The sequence below is a fragment of the Gavialis gangeticus genome, unplaced genomic scaffold (genome assembly GCF_001723915.1).
Source record: "Gavialis gangeticus isolate Ggan-Ray unplaced genomic scaffold, GavGan_comp1, whole genome shotgun sequence".
NCBI lineage: Eukaryota > Metazoa > Chordata > Crocodylia > Gavialidae > Gavialis > Gavialis gangeticus.
This window is the reverse complement of record NW_017729031.1, coordinates 16,571,203-16,589,266: the sequence shown is the minus strand read 5'-3', so window position 1 is coordinate 16,589,266 and position 18,064 is coordinate 16,571,203. Positions and strand designations below refer to the sequence as shown.

Genomic DNA, 18,064 nt, shown 5'->3' with positions numbered 1-18,064 from the left:
GAAGGGCCAAAATTAGATAGAATTCCCCTGCTTTGTCTTATTTTTCCCTGCTTCATTTAACCTTTTTTGATGTCATCATATACTATGCTATGTTTTAATTTGGTGTGAACTGGTACAATGGGTAATCTCATTAGCAAAAATGAATTATATAAATGTATTATTATATATAATTGTTTAGTGTTCATTTTATTGTATTGTTGTGTTGAAAGCTGTTAATAAACTACTACTATATATACTAAGTCCAGGGCAAGGGAGGTACTCTGGCCCTGATACAGCTAGGAAAAGGAAAGCTGTAGAAAGAGATCCTTCTGTAGGAAGAGACCCCGAGAAGCAGGGGAGATTCTGCTCTGTGGTAGCAAGGAGCTGTGCCCCAAAATTCAGAAAGATAAGATACCCCAGAGGGCTGGTGAGTGCCATCAAGTAGATATGGGGAAGGATCTTCTCTGTGGTGAGTGTACCCCGATGGGTTAATCGTTTTAGTTATGTGTTTATGTCCTGTAGGCATGGGCATGGCTGTTGGCAATGCATGGTTTTTGCTAATGGGCTTAGTACTGGGTCTGGTGGTGGGAATAGGACCAGCAGGTGCAGTGGTGCAAAGCAAGGCCTGGGATCTAGACCACTGAGGCAGGGCCTAGAGCAGGGAGGGAGAGAGACTGGGCTGAGAGGTCAATCAGAAAAGAGCAGTGCCTTTCTTCAACAGAGATTGGGCCAGACCTACGGCAACCTTATGATGAGCAGGGCAAAGTAAAGCACCCAAGGCTCATAGTGGTACTCTGAGGGCAGCCTCCTAAACTTCTTTTACTTTACAACAAGATGTGGCAGGCAAGGGGCAGATTGGCACCTAAGAGACCTCAGTGCGTGGGGCAGGATGAGTGTGGCCATCAGGGTAACAGCCATCTCCCGATGCAGGTCCTGCCCACCCCTTCAACACATTTGTATCATTTAGGGTTTGAGTCTGTTCCTAGCTAGAGTCTACTGGCACCAGTTTGCACTGGGGTGTGTTATTGCATGCCTCCACACACCTGAGCCTATGCCTGAATGTTTTGTGCTTTCAGGAACTTGAGACTTTGGGGCCTTGTTATCTTTGTTTGTTGATCCTTTTGTGTCTTGAATTTTCTTATACTTCCTACACTTTTGAAGTGGTTAGTCTGTGAGATGGGGTGGAAAAGGGTGTGCTTCCCCTCAGGAGATTCCAATTCTCTTCTCACTTAGAGGTGCACATACCAGGTGTGACCACATTGGCACTGAAGAAATCAGTGTAAAAGGAGAATGAAAAGCTGTGTCTATTTTTACAGAAGGATGAGAACAAATAAAGCAGAACATTAAAAGAAAGCCATATATTTCCCATATCTAAATGTCCCATTGGTGTACATGTGAATTTTGAGAGTGTAAGATCTGGCTATTCATGTATTTATATACAGGAAGTTAAAGCCTCTTTTTTTCTCTTCTAACCTATTTGTGCCTCTTAGATATGTTTTTTAATTCAGATGCATCTCTAAAGCAGAATTTGTCTTGGATAAAATGTGCTCAGCTCAGCAGTTCTGTAGAAGAAAAACAGTTGACTTCATGAATTTTTTAAATAGCCTCTCCCTTTCTTCTTTCGGTGCTTTTAGTTTCCTAGAAGGCAAGGTTTTTTTTCTTTTTCAGTGGAGAAAAAGGGGGAGCAAGTTCCTTCAAGTAATGCGAATATGAAAAATAGCTCTCCAATATTCTACATTGGACATTAAATTTTTCAGGTAAAATGTAGAAATACACTATTGCTAAATAGTAATTAATAGGGTTTCATGCTTCTAATAAATTATTACTAAAAACATTAAAAAATTGTAGCCTCTATACAATACCAAGTGAGACCTGAACTTGCAACATTAGTTGGCTAGAGGGTAATTACCCCAGTACAGAAACAGAGGAAGTCTAATGTAAATGAATGCAAATTGGCCACTTGCAGACAGTGATGTAATGGATGTATGAAGAGAAGGGGCATAGAGTACATGGAATCATAGAAAATGAGGGCTGGAAGGGACCTCAGGGAGTTGTCTAGTCCAACCCCATGCTCAAAGCAGGACCATCCCCAATTGTCAGCTAACTGTCCGCTGTAACCCCCAACTCTTTTTCTGCAGAGCTGCTGCCCAGCCAGTCAGCCCCCAGCCTGTACCAGTGCATAATATTACTCCATCCTAAGTTGAGGGCTTTGCACTTGTCGTTGTTGAACCTCATGAGATTTCTTTTGGCCCAATCCTTCAATTTGCCTAGATCACTCTGAATTTTACCCCTACCTTCCAATCTATTCCAGGGACTGAGGTGAGGCTGACTGGTTTGTATTCCCACAGATCCTCTTTTTTCCCTTTTCTTAAATATGGGTACTATATTTGCTATTTTTCAATTATCCAGGACCTCTCCTGATCACCATGAGTTTTCAAAGATGATGGCCAGCAGCTCTGGAAGCACATCAGTGAACTTCCTCAGCACCTAAGGGTGCATCCTATCCAGCTTGTTGGACTTGTATATGTCCAGCTTTTCTAAAGAATCCCTAACCTGTTCTTTTACCTCTGCTGGCTGCTCACATCCTCCCCAAACTGTGCTGCCAGGTAGGGTAGTCTGGGAGCTGACCTTGCCTGTGAAGACTGAGGTGAAAAAGGCATTGAGTACTTCAGCTTTTTCTGCATCCTCTGTCACTCAGTTGCCTCCTGAATTCAGTAAGGGACCCACACTTTCCCTGATTTTCCTCTTGTTACTGACATACTTGTAAAAACCCTTCTTGTTACCTTTCATGCCCCTTGCTAGCTGCTTTGATCTTCCTATTTAATTCCTGGATGCCTGAGCAATACTCTAATCCTTCTCCCTAGCTGTTTGTCCAACTTTCCACTTCTTATAAGCTTCCTTTTTGTGATTTAGTTTATGGAAGAGCTCCCTGCTGCCTCTGGCTCTGCTCCCTGCTGCCTCTGGAGCCGTGTGCAACACCATGTGCCTTCCACATGCTGACTGCATTGTGTCCCCTGCCCACCCAGCAGTGGAAGGCACATGCTGTCACGCATGCCATAACTTGCTAGTCTTCCTGAACATCAGGATGGTTTGTCCCTGCACTCTCAATGAGGCTTCTTTAAGGTACAGGCAGCTCTCCTGGACTTCTCTCTCCCACAGGATAGCTTCCCAGGGGATCCTGCCCATAAGTTCCCTGGGAGAGTCAAAGTCTGCTTTTCGAGACTACAGGGTCCTTACTCAGCTACTCTCCACCCTTGCTTTCCTCAGGATCCAGAACTCAATCATCTTGTGGTTGCCAATGCTCAAGTTGCTATCCACTTCTACAGAGGCTCCCAAACCATGGTATATGTACCAGCAGTGGTACACAGGTGACCTGTGAATGGTATGCAGAAGGCCAGGGGAAGGTCACACACACACACAGACACCCAGCTGCAGCCTTCTGCACACAGCCAGGAATGGTGCTGTGTGAAGCAGCTCCCAGCAGGTAAGTGGGCTGGAGGAAAGTGGTGTGGGAAAGGGAAGGGTGTGGGGAAGATTGAGACCCACACAGTGAACAAGGGATTGGAGCATGGGCAGAGTCAGGGGCTAGGGTGAATGGGGCTCCAGGGTGGGCGATGGGATAGCCAGAGCCCAGGCATTTTGTCCATGGGTGCAGGTGGACTTCTGCCACTACATGCACCCTGGGGCGGCATGGGGGAACATGCGCCCTCGGATTTGTGTATGGGGTGGAGGTGGGCTGCCTACTGCGCATTGGGCTCTGCACCCTGTGCAACACCATGTGCCTTCCACATACTGACTGCATTGTGTCCCCTGTCCACCCAGTGGTGGAAGGCACATGGTGTCACGTGTGGCTCCAGAGGCAATGGCAACTGGGCGTAGAGTCCAGAAGGCAGCCTTCTGCTCCTCAGTCCACCCTGTCCCTGTGGCAAGGCTGGCACAGAAGGACACAGCCCCTTCTGGGGAGGCCTGGACCTCTGCAGGTGCACGGGGGGGAGGGGAACAGGACTCATACTACTGTGTGCACCCCAGGGAAGCCACGGGGGTGCATACCACCCCCCCCCCGGATTTGTGAGTGGGGCGGAAGTAGGCTGCTCACTGTGCACTTGGCTTTATACCCTGCCACTGCCTCTGAAGCTGCACACAATGCCACAAGCCTCTGGTCACCAGGCAAGCAGGGGACTTGGCACAGTAAACACACAGAAGGCACGTGGTGTTGCATGTGGTTCCAGAGGCAGCAGGGCACAGAGCCCAGTGCAGTGGGCAGCCCACCTCTACCCTGCTCACAAACTCAGGGGGGACAAGCCCTCCACGCCTCCCTCAGGGTGCACACAATGGCAGGGATCCATGACCCCCCAAAGCCCCTGGACAAGTCTCCTGTGGCTCCATCCCATGACCTACGCTGACCTCAGGGTCCCATTCATCATGGCCCCTGCCCAGAGACTTTCAACAGGCTTATCTCCATTTTCATAGTGGGGCTCTGAACAATCATACGGACCTTTTACATAAAAAGTGTGACTCCTCCTCTTTTCAATGCCTGTCCTTCCTGAACAGTTCATACTCATCCAAGACAGTTCTCCAGTCATGTAAGCTATCCTATCAAGTCTCTGTTATTCCAATCACGTCTTAGTTCCGTGGCTGTGCGAGGACTTCCAATTCTTCCTGCTTGTTTGCCAGGCTCAATGCATTAGTGTATAGATACCTAAGGTAACTAGTCAATTGCCCTGATTTCTCAAGACAAATTAGAACACCTCCACCTACAGATACATCATAGATTAAGGAAAGAAGTTACACAAACTGGTACAAGGGATTGGAAACTGGTTTAAACCTGTAACAGAACAGAAGCTCAGTGCATATAAACTGGTTTCAAAAAAGACAAAACCAGTTTAGGATAAACCTGGATGAATATAATATCACATTTAACTGATTTAGGTTAAACCCAACTATTAGACTTCTGTCCCAGATCCCCTCCTAACTCAAGTTAACTCACAGTTCCCCAGCATCCCAGGATGTTTTGCACCTCCTCTGACAACCCCTCAATAGAGGAGAGGCAGGCTAGCCTAGGCTGCTGCTGAGGGAGTGAGCAGGGATCTGGGGTGCTGGGGAGGGTGGGGGGCACAGGACCCAATCTGGGCCAGCAGGGGAGAGGGGCAGACCCTGGCTTGAGACACAGATCAGGGCTACCCTACTGGGATGCAGTAGGGGTGGGGAGAGAAGGGGGGCAGCAGATGGTTAGCTAGCCTCAGCTTGGTCTGCAGGCTGGGAGGTATGTTCCAGCTCCAGTGCCCTGTGGCCTGGGTCAGTGCAGGCTTCTGCCTATTTTTCTAAACTGAAAACTGGACGTGAGTTCAGTTCCTTATCAGTTCAATCTGTACAATTTAGAGAAACCTGCAAAGATTGAATCAAATCTGCCTCAGGCTTTTTGATACCTTCCATCTTCCATCCAATCTGCCCCAAAACTTTAACATATGCAAGTGTTTTTATCTCTGCTATGTTTAAGAATTGAAATGCTTTTTAACACTTTGCTGTAATGTGTATTACATAGCATATGACATGTAATAGATAAAAATATTTTTATTGATCATTCCCCTTCATAAAGTTACTACTTGCGGATTCTTACAGCTTGGGGTGACATTCCTTGTTTCACATGCCATAGAAACCTTACTAGATTACATCTCTCAAACTCAAGGAGTTGAACCTCTGAAACTATAATGAAAATGAAAAACTTCTTTAAATATTCCTCATCTTGCAGCCATTTTTTTCTAAAGATTGTTCTTCTTACTTCAATCATAGACCAAGACCTCAATGTACTACGCGAACATCAAACAAAAAGACTGTCCTACCGTCATGTTGTTGCAGTCTACCTGCATGATAGCAGGCAACATATGAATAGAGAGGTGAGGTAGTACAAAGAAACAATGGTGCATTATGGGTCAGTATTGACAGGTAGTTGTACGAGTGCACCAGCTGACAAATCACTGGGTTTTGTTTTTCTTTTTTTATTGTGCCAGAGAGTTTGAGTTTGGTAGAAGAAAGATAATTAAGTAGTAGTGGGGATGTTTACAGGGAATTCCTCCCAAGTGTGAGGTATATCATGAAAGAAAGAGGAAATATCTTGTATGAAAATGTAACCAATGTAACAGAGTAAATGAGAGATGATAGCTAGGTTGGGGATATGCCATGAATGGCATGAAAGTGAAGATGAATAGACATGTTTGAAAATAAAAAAAAAGAAAGCCAACAAAGAAAAGCAATAAGATAAGTAATATAGTCAAAGAAGTATGACTTGGAACATTATCTCTACAACAGTATTCTCAGTTGGTGAGAGTGGGCAAGATTGTATTCATCAAGGCTAGAGAAACAGGTGTCACAATAACCAAGACAGATGACAAGAAGTTGGATGGATGTTTTAGCTGTGATGATGGATGAGAAGGGCCATATCTCAACTATGCAGAAAGAATAGATGAGATTTATATATAGCCTGGAGAGGATCTTGAGGAGTCTGAGTCACAGATGTCCAGGTAAGAGGCCTAAATGACAGACAAGACGGCAATGATCACCACAGTGACTGAGAAAGGAGGGATGGAGATTAAGAACATTTTCTGAGCTGCTGTTTAAGTTTAGAGTTTGGGAACACCGATGCAGAAAGATGCAGGCTGTACTAGGAACCACTTTATCTCAGATATAAATGGTCATTTCTGAGGTAAAACACAGCATCTAAATGTTGAATGCAATTACCTGAAACAGTTTGGTCAGGCATTATGAGTAATACAAGTTCCATATCATGATGACATATTTTAGTCCTTTAAATTTAGAGACGTATACATTGGGCTCAGGCTTATTTTGATGACATCTAGAAGGTTACTTATACACCCCCGGCCCTCACGCATACTACTAGCCCTAAGTCCACCATGTCCTCAATTCCCAAAGGATGAGGGGGTGTGGGGGGCAAGTGCAATGCACCTGGAAGTTTTATGAAGACAGATTGTGGCAGATCAAGGTGCGGGTTGAATTTTAGTCTAATTATCTTGATATAACACCATCACCTAATTTGCGTTGCATCTGAATTATAAGCCTTGTGTGTCCCAACACACTGAGGCAAAGGTTCAGTACAAAAACAAAAAAAAAACATTTCTTGTAATATGCTAATATGTTTAAGAAGCTCCCATCAGTGTTGACTTCAGTCACCCTTAATTAGTTTGTGTAGTTTGACTATTATAGCATGTATCTACAGAACACTCAAATATACGATAGACTGTTCAGACTGCCTCTTGTATGTAAACTGGTGGTGCAGTGGGTAGATTAATTAGCCCCCTTACATTGATTAGGTGATAGTACAAATAAGCCTGCTTCCACATCTACATAAACGTGACTACATTCCTTCCAGTTTGAGAGTTAGTAATGGGGGCAGCACAATGTACTTGTGGGAGCTGCTGCCTAGCCCAGTAAGTTTGGAACATAGATATGGTCTTAATACAGGTGCCTTTGTGTGTCCAAGAACATTTCCCCCTTGTTCTCTGTCTGCTCTGACCTTATATTTTGTATCTTAATTAAAAGCTTTCTGTACTGCAAGAAATTATACCATTTATCAGGCTTCTTTTTAAAGAGATTTGGTAGCTTTTCATGTGCACTATGGACATTATCAAAATATGTACAAGCTATTTTGTGAAAATTTAAATATTCTTCCACTAAAAGAGGGCCTTTGCAAAGGAAAAGTGTGGACAGACTCTATCAAGTGCTAACACAGAAACTTTTTTTTTTTTTCTTATTTTAGAGCTATATGTTCCTAAAAGTGAAATACCACAAAGATCGCCTTCATCGGATCCATCAGGACAATCTCTTCTCCCATTGCAGAGCTTCTCAGGCTGTAGGCAGATGGAGGTATCATTAGCACAAGGGTATTTTGGTGGTCCACACATATAGCCCTCGCAATTATCCTCATCAGACTGATCCTCACAATCAATATCTCCATCACATAGCCACGCTTTGCTAATGCATCTCCCTTGGAGAAAAGAGACAATAAACACAAGAAATCAGACTGAAAGCAAACACAGAAGAAACAATAGCAATATTTTTAGTATTAACATTACTTTCCTTTTAGATGAATAGAAAGGATGTATACCTATTCAGCCTTATAGTCTGAAGTATCATCAACATCAAAGTTGACAGCCTTAATTTCCTGACCAATGTCAAACCTAATAGGTTCTACGTTGAATAAAATTGCAGGCAGGCAGCTCTACATCCTAACAGTGTAAGTTAAATATATTGTATTACGGTTTTATAGGTTGCACAAAATTGTTGTGAGGGTTTCTTTTTCTCTTGCCTTCTTTTCTCTTTCCTTCTCATCTCTTCTCCCCCTAGTGAGACCAACTTCCCTGTCTATAACAGGTTTGATCAGGTACTTTTCATGAACACAATCACTCCAATAAGCATATAAAAATAGGTTTCTAAATCATGTCAGAGAAAAATTTACTTTCTATACTAAATATCTAGAGCAGATGAAGCTTTCACAAGGTTTTACTGTTAACTAATTTTGGTTCATTTTCTTCACTAAAAATAACTCCTAAAACAGAAAGTTTACCCCATTTTATGCTGAACATCTAAGTTTGAAATCTGACAGCAGCTGTGCTGTCATCTGATTCAGACAAGGGTTATGACCTTTCAGAAATATACAGGTGCAAAAGGGGAGCCATTCACGCTGGGGATTCATACAAATCCATCTCAAAAGCAGACCCTACACAATTATCTACACAAACCATGACTGCAGCACCACAGCCTTGAACTGTGGTGTTACTCTCCATCCCCCACATCCCACCCCTGCCAAATGCAGCAGGCTATTTCAATCTTCTTTTTCAAAGATATATACTGGTCCTTTCCAGACCAGACCAGGGTTAAGCTCCATGGTAATTTTAGAGTTTTTTCAACTTTCCAGAGTAACTCCTAGCAGATATCACTGGCCAATACATGCAGCATGCCTGTATGGGGACACAGACTGTTAAATCTACTGGGAGTGGTAGTCATCTATCTGCTAGCTAAGAATCGAGGACCTACTAGAAGCTATGTAAAACTAAAGGCTTTATATATACAGTTTGTACAAGCTATATAGAAGAACACTGGTTCAAAGGGAGATAGGGACTGAGTTAAGACCCTGATGGAAGTCCAGATAGGGAACTTAGGTGATACCTAGGAAAGGTTATCTGGATATGTCCTCTACCCAGGTTCCTGAAAGCTACAAAAGTAGTGGATGGCTTGGATCAAAGTGTTTGTTTTAAATTCTTGAATGATGATAAAGTTGGCCAAGTAAAGGAACCTGGACTGAACAAAAGCTTAGACATCATTTTGCCATCCCCAGGTAGTGCATGTGCCCTGTAAAATGCACAACAGGAACAGGCAAATCATTTCTGATTAAATAAAAGTGGATGCAAAGTTTCACTTGGCCTATATTAGTTTTAACTAATCTTAAAATTGTATGTGCATGTGCATTTTCATCTTCTTGGTTTTGGTGAATGCCACAATTCATAAATCATTAAATTTTAGACAGTTCATCTTGTGGTTAAGGCACTGGATGGTAGTAAAGTTACTTAGATTAATTTTGTGGTTCAGTACAGATTTTCTGTAGCACCCCACATTTCATTTTGGCTCAGTGCCACTTTTATAAAATGATAAAGTTGTATTCTTCCTTTTCGCCTTTTGTTTGCTATATTTATATTATGTTGTTCACTATAAGAATTGTCTTTTAGTTTATGTATGGCCATCACTAGGCTTTGGATAAGTCTGCTACCGACTCATAAATATTGTTATTTATTTGAAATTCACAATGGATAATTTATATATATTAGCTAACTACTTTTCAGCAAGCAGATAAGTTTATTTAGGATTTTCATCCTGTTTGCTGAAAGACTGTAACAATTGTCATATACACAGTTGAATTTATTTTACAAATTCATAACCCCCCTCCCCAAATTCATTTTTTGGGCTTATGACTATTTGATGTAAGCTAAATATTTTCAAAGAAAATGTGAGAAGAAAAACAAAATGTTATATTTTGGATTTTTATTGTAATAGAAAATCATTACTGACCAACTCTAAATCTTGCTTTAAGCTAGAATATCACATAGCATAAAAGTGGTTGAAAACCAAAAACATTTGAATTATGAAAAGTGGCAATTTAAAATTTAGGTAAGATGTCTAATGGAATGTTCTACAAACAAATGTGAGATGTTGTTTAACATATTATTTCCATCAAGAAAAGACAATAATAAAACGTCTAAATTGTAGCATACTTAACATTATTACAGACACCAGAACATAATCATACAAAATGGTGAAACATTCAGAAAATAGAAATCTAGCAACAGACATAAAAGTCAATTAGAGTTAGGGAGCTTTCATCACTGCTTAGCTGGTCAAAGTTCCATCTCTAATGTCATAAAATTAGTTCTATAGCATTCAACTTTGTAGAATTTAACCCACACTATTGTTAGCCACACGTTTAAGCAATTTAATATTTATGCATAACCATCATGAATTGTACCTAGACCGTTAAGGCAAAAGCTACTTTATAAGCTGTTATTTCACTGTGCAGTAAGTCTGGGACAAGAAGTCTGATTCCACAACACATTGAGCATCCCTACCATCTGTTATTTTTCAGATGAGCAAAGGGTATTGAGCACCTCAGAAATGAATCCAAGACTAAATTCAAAGAGAGTCATTCCATTAACAATACAGGGAGAAGCAATCTTCTCAACAGGAAAAAAAATGAACAACTTTGTTTCTCTCTCCATTTACAGTTACACCAGTAAGGAAGACAGAAAACAAGGAAACAAAATTGTATGCATAAACTTAAATACGTACTTTCAATCAAAAATGCTCCTAGAGAACTTCCATCTTCATTGTTACCTTGAAAGAAACACTGGATTTTAAATATCAGAATAAAGACAGCAGCAAGAAAAAAACTAATGGAAAATGCTGGTGTCAAGCACCTTGGCCATATCCCAAAGTAAATTGATGTTGCCTCCACTACAGCTTCCAACCTCTACTTTAATCTGTTTTATATATACAGCTGCCTTCACCTTAATGAAAAGAAGATGTATTGTAACAGAGGATTCCTACTGCATGATGATATCCTTGACATATGTTATTAAACAAAAGCTATACTTATATGATAATGAATTCATCTTTGTCAAGATTAAAAAAGATGCTCTTAATGAAGTACCATGCCTTCTCCTGATGTCATTTCAAAGTGAGTTTAATATTTTCACATTATTGTCCTTTAATGAGATATACCTGTTAATACTTCAGATACCCTTTTAGTAGAAGAGCTCCATTATAAAATAAAAGGCATGTTCATTTGAAACAGTTGTACACAAGAGGACAGATACATGGTTTGCAAAGTAGCCAGTGCAGAGGAGTAAAGGTGTGTGGAAAAACTTTATCAAAATGTCTTCTCCAGTGTTTTTGAAAACTTTTGAAAATTAGTAACTCTAACTAGAGATTTAAAAATTTCTGCACTGGTCAGTGGTTATCGGAACACTGAGCTTAGAAAATTTTTGAATTAATTTTCTACTGAATTTCAAGAACACTGGATTTTTGCATGAGAACTAAATGTAATCTTTTATTGCATCCATTTCTAGTATGTATTATGGTACTGTCTTTCTTTTCAAATTATGGATTGAAAATGAGAGCCTTTCTTCCTTACCTATTTTAGGGGTAGGAACAGGTCCTACATTCAGTGATTGCACTTGTTTGGTATTGCAAAATACAGTTGAGTCTTGGATTCATTTTATGATTTTTTTTCAAGACAGGGGAAAAGTCTATTGCTTTAAAAGTTTTAGCCATAAGCATGTGTTTGTTTAGATGCCTCAAATGCATCTCCTGGCTATTAAGACAAGAGAGGCAATTTCAGTGCTCGGGGGAGAGAAATATTGTTGCCAGTTATCACAGAAGAGGTTCCAAAATACTATGACTGCAGGGTGAAATCTTCAGAAAGATTGTTGTCTAGACCTGGAGCCTTTGGCTACTTATGCAAATAATAGTTACACACAAAAATACTGCACATTGGGAAACTCTGGAAACAAAACTGTCTGCGTATCTTCAGTTCAGCTTCCTTGTATGTGGTATGATGCACTTCTTAGTACACAATAACACATTTTTTATTCCACAATACACAATAACACGCACAAGCAGTGCAGGGATGCAGCCAAGTACCTGGGACAAAGTGGATTGATGACAGTGATTACAAACACAATTGCATAGCTGCCAGCAGCATCCTGCCCAAGTCGATTCCTGGGGAGGTTGCCCCCCACCAGGTATGGCTGCTGGGGGACTTTTGTCATCATTGCCATAAAGCGAGGGGTGCAAAGCCATCCCAATCCCATAGGGAGCATGCCCTGAAATAGCCTAGGTGCTTCACCAGTTTCCACTCCCCAAAAACCTCTGCAGTGGATGACTCTGAGGCTGTGCAGAGGCAGTGCAATGCAAACACCAAACCGCATGGAGTGCCATAGCCAGAGGAAAAAGAGGAGAAGTTGCAACTAGCCAAGGTAGCTCTGCTCCCATATGCAGTTGCCACTGTTGGGTGTCAAATAGGTATAGAGCAGCTCACACTACTGCCAGTACTGCTGGTATAAGGGGAAGAAGGACTATTAGCAGATACTGCTGAATGGGTAATGGGGGTACAACAGTACTGAGCTTCCAAGCTCAGAGTCCCCATGACTATAAAAAAATTTCTGTCTTAGTACATATGAGGAATCAAGTAATTAGAAATAGAATGTGTGTTGTGCAGACTTATTTTTGCCTTTTACCATATTTGGTTACATAGTTAATATTGCCAATTTTCTATTGTGAGTGGCAGGGCTTCATGCTCTTTGGGCCCAGGGCCCCAAGAAGTCTTAATTCACTCCTGCAAAGATCCCTTGAATTAAATGAAAGCAGTATTAAAATCAGTACGTCCCTTTGTAGTATAAAAGTGAATTCTTATTTATTCTTCATAATGTAACCTGGATGGAAACTGACCTCCCTCTGAACCATTAAAGTTTACACACCACCAAAACTGGATTTGGTGAGCCAATGATTGACTGTGGTAAATAAGTCTTAACTTTTCTGCGGGACACCATGTTTGTTTCATATTTGGGGGGGAAAAAAAAGGTTGCATGGGAAAATGTTATAATTTTGTAGGAAGAAATAATAAAAATAATTTCCAGAAATCTATACACTTTTAGATATAATTTCCATCTGCAGTTCCAAATGGTCATAAACTTACATAATCCTGCAAAAGCAGAGCGAACACTTCCAAAACTTATACTGATTTTTTAGTTCAAGCAGTCTAATAGCTGAGCAAAATAAAATAAAAAAATTGAATGGGATTGGATGTGAATAGAACCGTATCCATAGTGAGATATCAGATTGTAAATGTTGATTAGAATGAATATTTCCTATACCCCAGTCTTATTCTACTCACAAGTTAAGAAATATAAGCAACTTTGAAACAGAGTCCATAAAGATGGATACAGGAATGACTCTAAATTTATTCTTTTTAATTAGGCTATCCATGACAGTAAGTACTTTTGGCAAAATATCACGTAATAAATATTTGATAAATTTACAAACATACTTTAATAAATCATCATTATATTTACTTCATAAATGTTGATTTGTCAACTTAAAAAATATGCTTCTCCATATGGTCTAGTTTCACTTCTGTAATTTTCAATCTGATTTCTTTATCCTGTTTGAGGCAATTTAAGTTTAGTGCCTCAGATGGCAAGTGCAAGCTAGTACATGGACGTGGACTTTGAAGTAGGATTAAATGTTACATTTAACTGTTTACTTTGATGCAGCCTCATACATAAAATATTCAGCTGTTTCATTAATTTTCAGCCTATGCAGTTTTGAAAGCCATAAATTTCATGTGCTGTTTCTGAAAATAAACTGTTGAAAGCTTATCAGGGCTCTCTCCTGTTAAGAACACATCAAGACTGTGCAATAACAAAATATAGTATGTTTATTATTATTTTTATATTTCATAGCTAGCTCTGGATTTATGCATTACTACAATTACTTGATTCAAATATAACCCTGAATTTAAGACAACACCCCAATCATTATATGATATATATGGAAAACATATACATTTGTTAAATTTTTCAGGTATACAATCTAAGTGCATCAGCAGGTTGTCTTGAATTTGTTCCCCTCCATTGCTACAGAAGAGATAGTTGTATTGATGGGGGGGCGGTCAGGTGGCCCCCTTTTCTTCTGCTCGCCCCGCCCAAGCTTTCCTGCCTCCTGAACCCCTCCACATCCCTCTCCTCACAGCTTTTAACCATCCTTCCCCCAATCTCTGCCTCTTTCCCCTGACCCACTTCACAGTATCTTTCTCTTCCCCCCCTGCCACTCCCCAGACTCTGCCTCTTTCTCTGCCTCTCCCCCCTTACTGTCAGCTGCTGCTCAGGCTCCATTCTTTCCCTGAAACACAGCTCATGGAAGCTCAGCTTTTGCTGGGCCAAGCAGCAGTGGCAGTGCTTCTAATCGGCCAGGTAGAGGATGGAGTTTCGATGTGTTCTGTGCCTGGGAGGGAATCCAACTTGAGCTGGAGTTGAACTGTGCTTGACAGTAAGGGGGGGTGGGTACGGGGAGTGGAAAATGGTGGATGGAAGTGGGGAGGAGGGGGCAAAAAGATGTTGTCAGTCTGACTCTAACCATGAGCCAGGCTCAGGGCCAGAGTCAGAGCCACACCAGCTGCCTGCCCTGACCCCCTCTGCTCTATATGCAAATTTAAAACAAGGGGCTTCTCTCCCACCCATGCCGACTGAACGGGAAAACTCGTTTTGTATTCAAGTAAATATGGTAAATACCCTGCTTTCCTAACCACTGTAGTCTAATCATTCATTCCACTTGATCCTCTGTGTTCTGCATGTCCTTTCACAGCATCTGACAAAATAAACTTTGGTTCACAAAACCTTATGCTGTCTCTCTAAATACGTACTTTATGCCTATAAAGATTCATAGCTACCCTGCCTTCTGACTGACTTCATACTAACATGGCTAACCACCTCTCTTTAAAATGCTGTTCTCAATTTGCTCATGGCTGTCACATTAAAACTTCTCAACAAGCTCTACATTCTTTGAGGGAAATGCTCCAGTCTTTGGAGACTCCCACAGCACTAATACTAATCCATTTGAATGGCCAAAATTGTATTTCTTTTCTGGGTTGTTTTTTGTTTTGTTTTTTTTGGTGGATTTTGCACAGTCACATCAGTAGGATTAAACTTAATAAGGAATTTCATTTTAAGTACCTACTTATAAGGATTCCAATTTGGCCAAAGCCACCACTCCCAGATAAAGTATGACCAAAAAAAGTTAAATATCCTTTCATTTTTTGTGTGTCTGATCTCCTTAACATAGCATGAATTAAACTGTGTGTGTATCTATGGCCTTCATATATGTAAACAATTCGAACAAATTAACAATGAAATTAACTCCATAAAAACATAGCAGTGAAAATAGTTTCCTCATAGCATTAACTCCTAGAAACGGAGAACAGATCCAGGTTAAAAATGAGGTCTGTTTAAATCCTACAACAATGGAAAGTGGAAAAAAATCACTTTGAGTGTTTAATACTTCTAATCTACTAGTCAGCATTTAGAATGGCAAATAAATTTAGTGATAGTATATTGGGGAATATTAAATACTACAGCCAACAAAGCTGAAGAGTCCTATGACATCCTGTCTACAGTTGATATCAGAACAGTTGAATTAAGCTGCCTTACACACCTGTTCAGAACAGCTAATTCTGTTTAAATTTTGCAGTATGTACACAATGCTATTCTAAACAGTTTATTTTTCCCTTAGTTGCAATACTTTCTATCCTATAACTCGCCCACTCTCAGAGATAGGGCACCCTAAAGATTCAGCACAGTTCACTCTGGGGAGAAGACTAATTGAACTCGAAGGGACTCAGGCTCCTAATTCTCATTTTCTTCAGTAGGAACTAGGCATCTAAATTCTCTTAAGGATCTGGGCCATTGTCTATAGCTGTACTGACACCGAGGCCATGGCAAGCATTTGTTTTTAGTGCTAAGTTCTGTGAAATTTTAGTGCTAAAAAAATAGGTTGGGAGCTGGAGAGCCCAGGTGTTCCAGTTCCCTGGTTGAAGAACTACACTGGTGAGCTCTTCATCCAGGCAGAAATTAGAAGGTCCCTCTTTGGACTACCCCATGCCCTTACTGGAGCCAAATGACTGACAGTCTGGTGAAAAGAGGGGGCAATAGGCAGCTGGCAACTGCCTTCATTGGAAGAAGGGAGAATGAGCAGATAACTGAGATCCTGAGTGCCCTCAACAATTGAAATGAATGCACATTTGTTCCAGTTAATGTGGAAGAAGAGGACAAACTGCTATGCTGAAGAGCCAGTTCTCTGACACAAGAAACCTGTCGAATGGCTGTACATTCACATTTTGCCAGCTGTACGCCCGTTTGTTTTTTTTTTGCCAGGAGAAAAGCTTTTCTCTAGCCACAAATGTAATGCCTTTATGTAGCCTGAATTAGCTGAAAATGGCATCTTTCTGTGTGAAGATAAAGGTTAATCTAGTGCAATTTATCTAGTGTAGGCAATGTCCACAAAATTAAGTGATATTTTCTTTTACCTACAACATAAACAACTTTACATTCCTAAGTGAAATATTAAAATAGTCTCAGATGATACACAAGTGGAGAGCATTCCCTTTCATAGAAGAATTACAAAACAATGTTTTGTTGCCAAACACGTGCGATACTAAGGCTGAGAGGTGATCTTGTGGCCACCTACAAATTCATTAGAGGGACACAGCAAGGGATCGGAGATGCTCTGTTCAACAGGGTGTCTCTTGGGTTAACAAGGAACAATGGTCACAAACTGACAGAGAACAGATTTAGGCTAGATATCATTAAACATTTCTTCATGGTAAGGGTGGCCAAAATTTGGAAAGGGCTTCCAAGGGAGGTGGTGCTCTCCCCTACCTTGGGGGGTCTTTAAGAGAATGCTGGATAGGCATCTGGCTGGGGTCATCTGACCCCAGCACTCTTTCCTGTCTAGTCAGGGGGTCAGACTCAATGATCTGTTGAGGTCCCATCCGAACCTTGCATCTATGAATCTATGAATGTTGTTATTTCAACTGATTTATTGGCTTCTTTTATTCATGGAGGTCAGGAATTGCTGTTTCTACATTAAGTGTGAACCACTGATGATGCAGACAGAAGTTAGTTTGCCACACATTTGGCCCCCTAAAAGCACTCTACAGCCATGCCTTTACAGAAGAGCACAGCTGCAGAGCACTTTAGAAGTGACCAATCTCACATTCTGAACCCTCATTACATGAGGGCTTCAAAGAAGAACACTTTCATTAACATGTCAGTGCATGCCAGGGGCAGGGTTGGGTGCAGGGCTCCAGTCCATCCAACCCACCCTCCAGCACAGGCTGGGCAAACCCCAGGCAGAACTCCCTCCCTCCCCTCCCATTCTGAAGACAGCACCAGAGCTGGGGAAGGAAAAAGAGGGGGATGGGGAGCAGAGGGACGGGCTGGGGCTAGGAGAGAGCAGCTGCAGAGACACACAGCTGCTCCAAACTGGAGTTTGATCCCCCACAACCTCCCAGACCCAACGGTGAATATTTGTGGGGTCAGGGGAAATGCAGTAACTCATGGTGCTGACTGCAAAGTGTCATGAGTTACAGCAGGGAGCTGAACATCTTTTAGGACCCTGAGGTCACAGAAAGAGGTAATACTTGCCAAACTAAATAACTCAAGAAGTACACTGAAAATGCCAGAAAAAAAGTTAAGCCACTCAAAGCAGATTTTTAATTAAAACTGCATTTATGTTGCATGGACCACTGCAACTTGCTGGACATCATAATCTGATAATACAGCAACATTAAAACTCGGCCCTGTTAGAATTTACTTATGGATTAGAATTTGCAAAGTAGCTGTGAATTACAATTCTGGTTGTTTAAAAGACTTCCAGTAAATGGAAATGCTGCCAATGTGCTTCAGGGTCATTTACAAATATCCATGTCCGTTTTTGACTTTTTATTCAAATAAAGATACTTAATTGT

General features: G+C 41.1%; 1 protein-coding gene across 1 annotated transcript in view; it reads right to left on the bottom strand.

Moving 5' to 3' along the window:
- The window catches only part of LRP1B (LDL receptor related protein 1B), a 2,002,088-nt gene that overhangs the window by 792,660 nt on the left and 1,191,364 nt on the right, over window positions 1–18,064 (bottom strand). Inside the window, exon 21 of the mRNA XM_019522796.1 lies at window positions 7,778–7,978. Coding sequence (XP_019378341.1) covers window positions 7,778–7,978 — 201 coding nt within the window. The remainder of the gene's footprint in view (window positions 1–7,777; window positions 7,979–18,064) is intronic.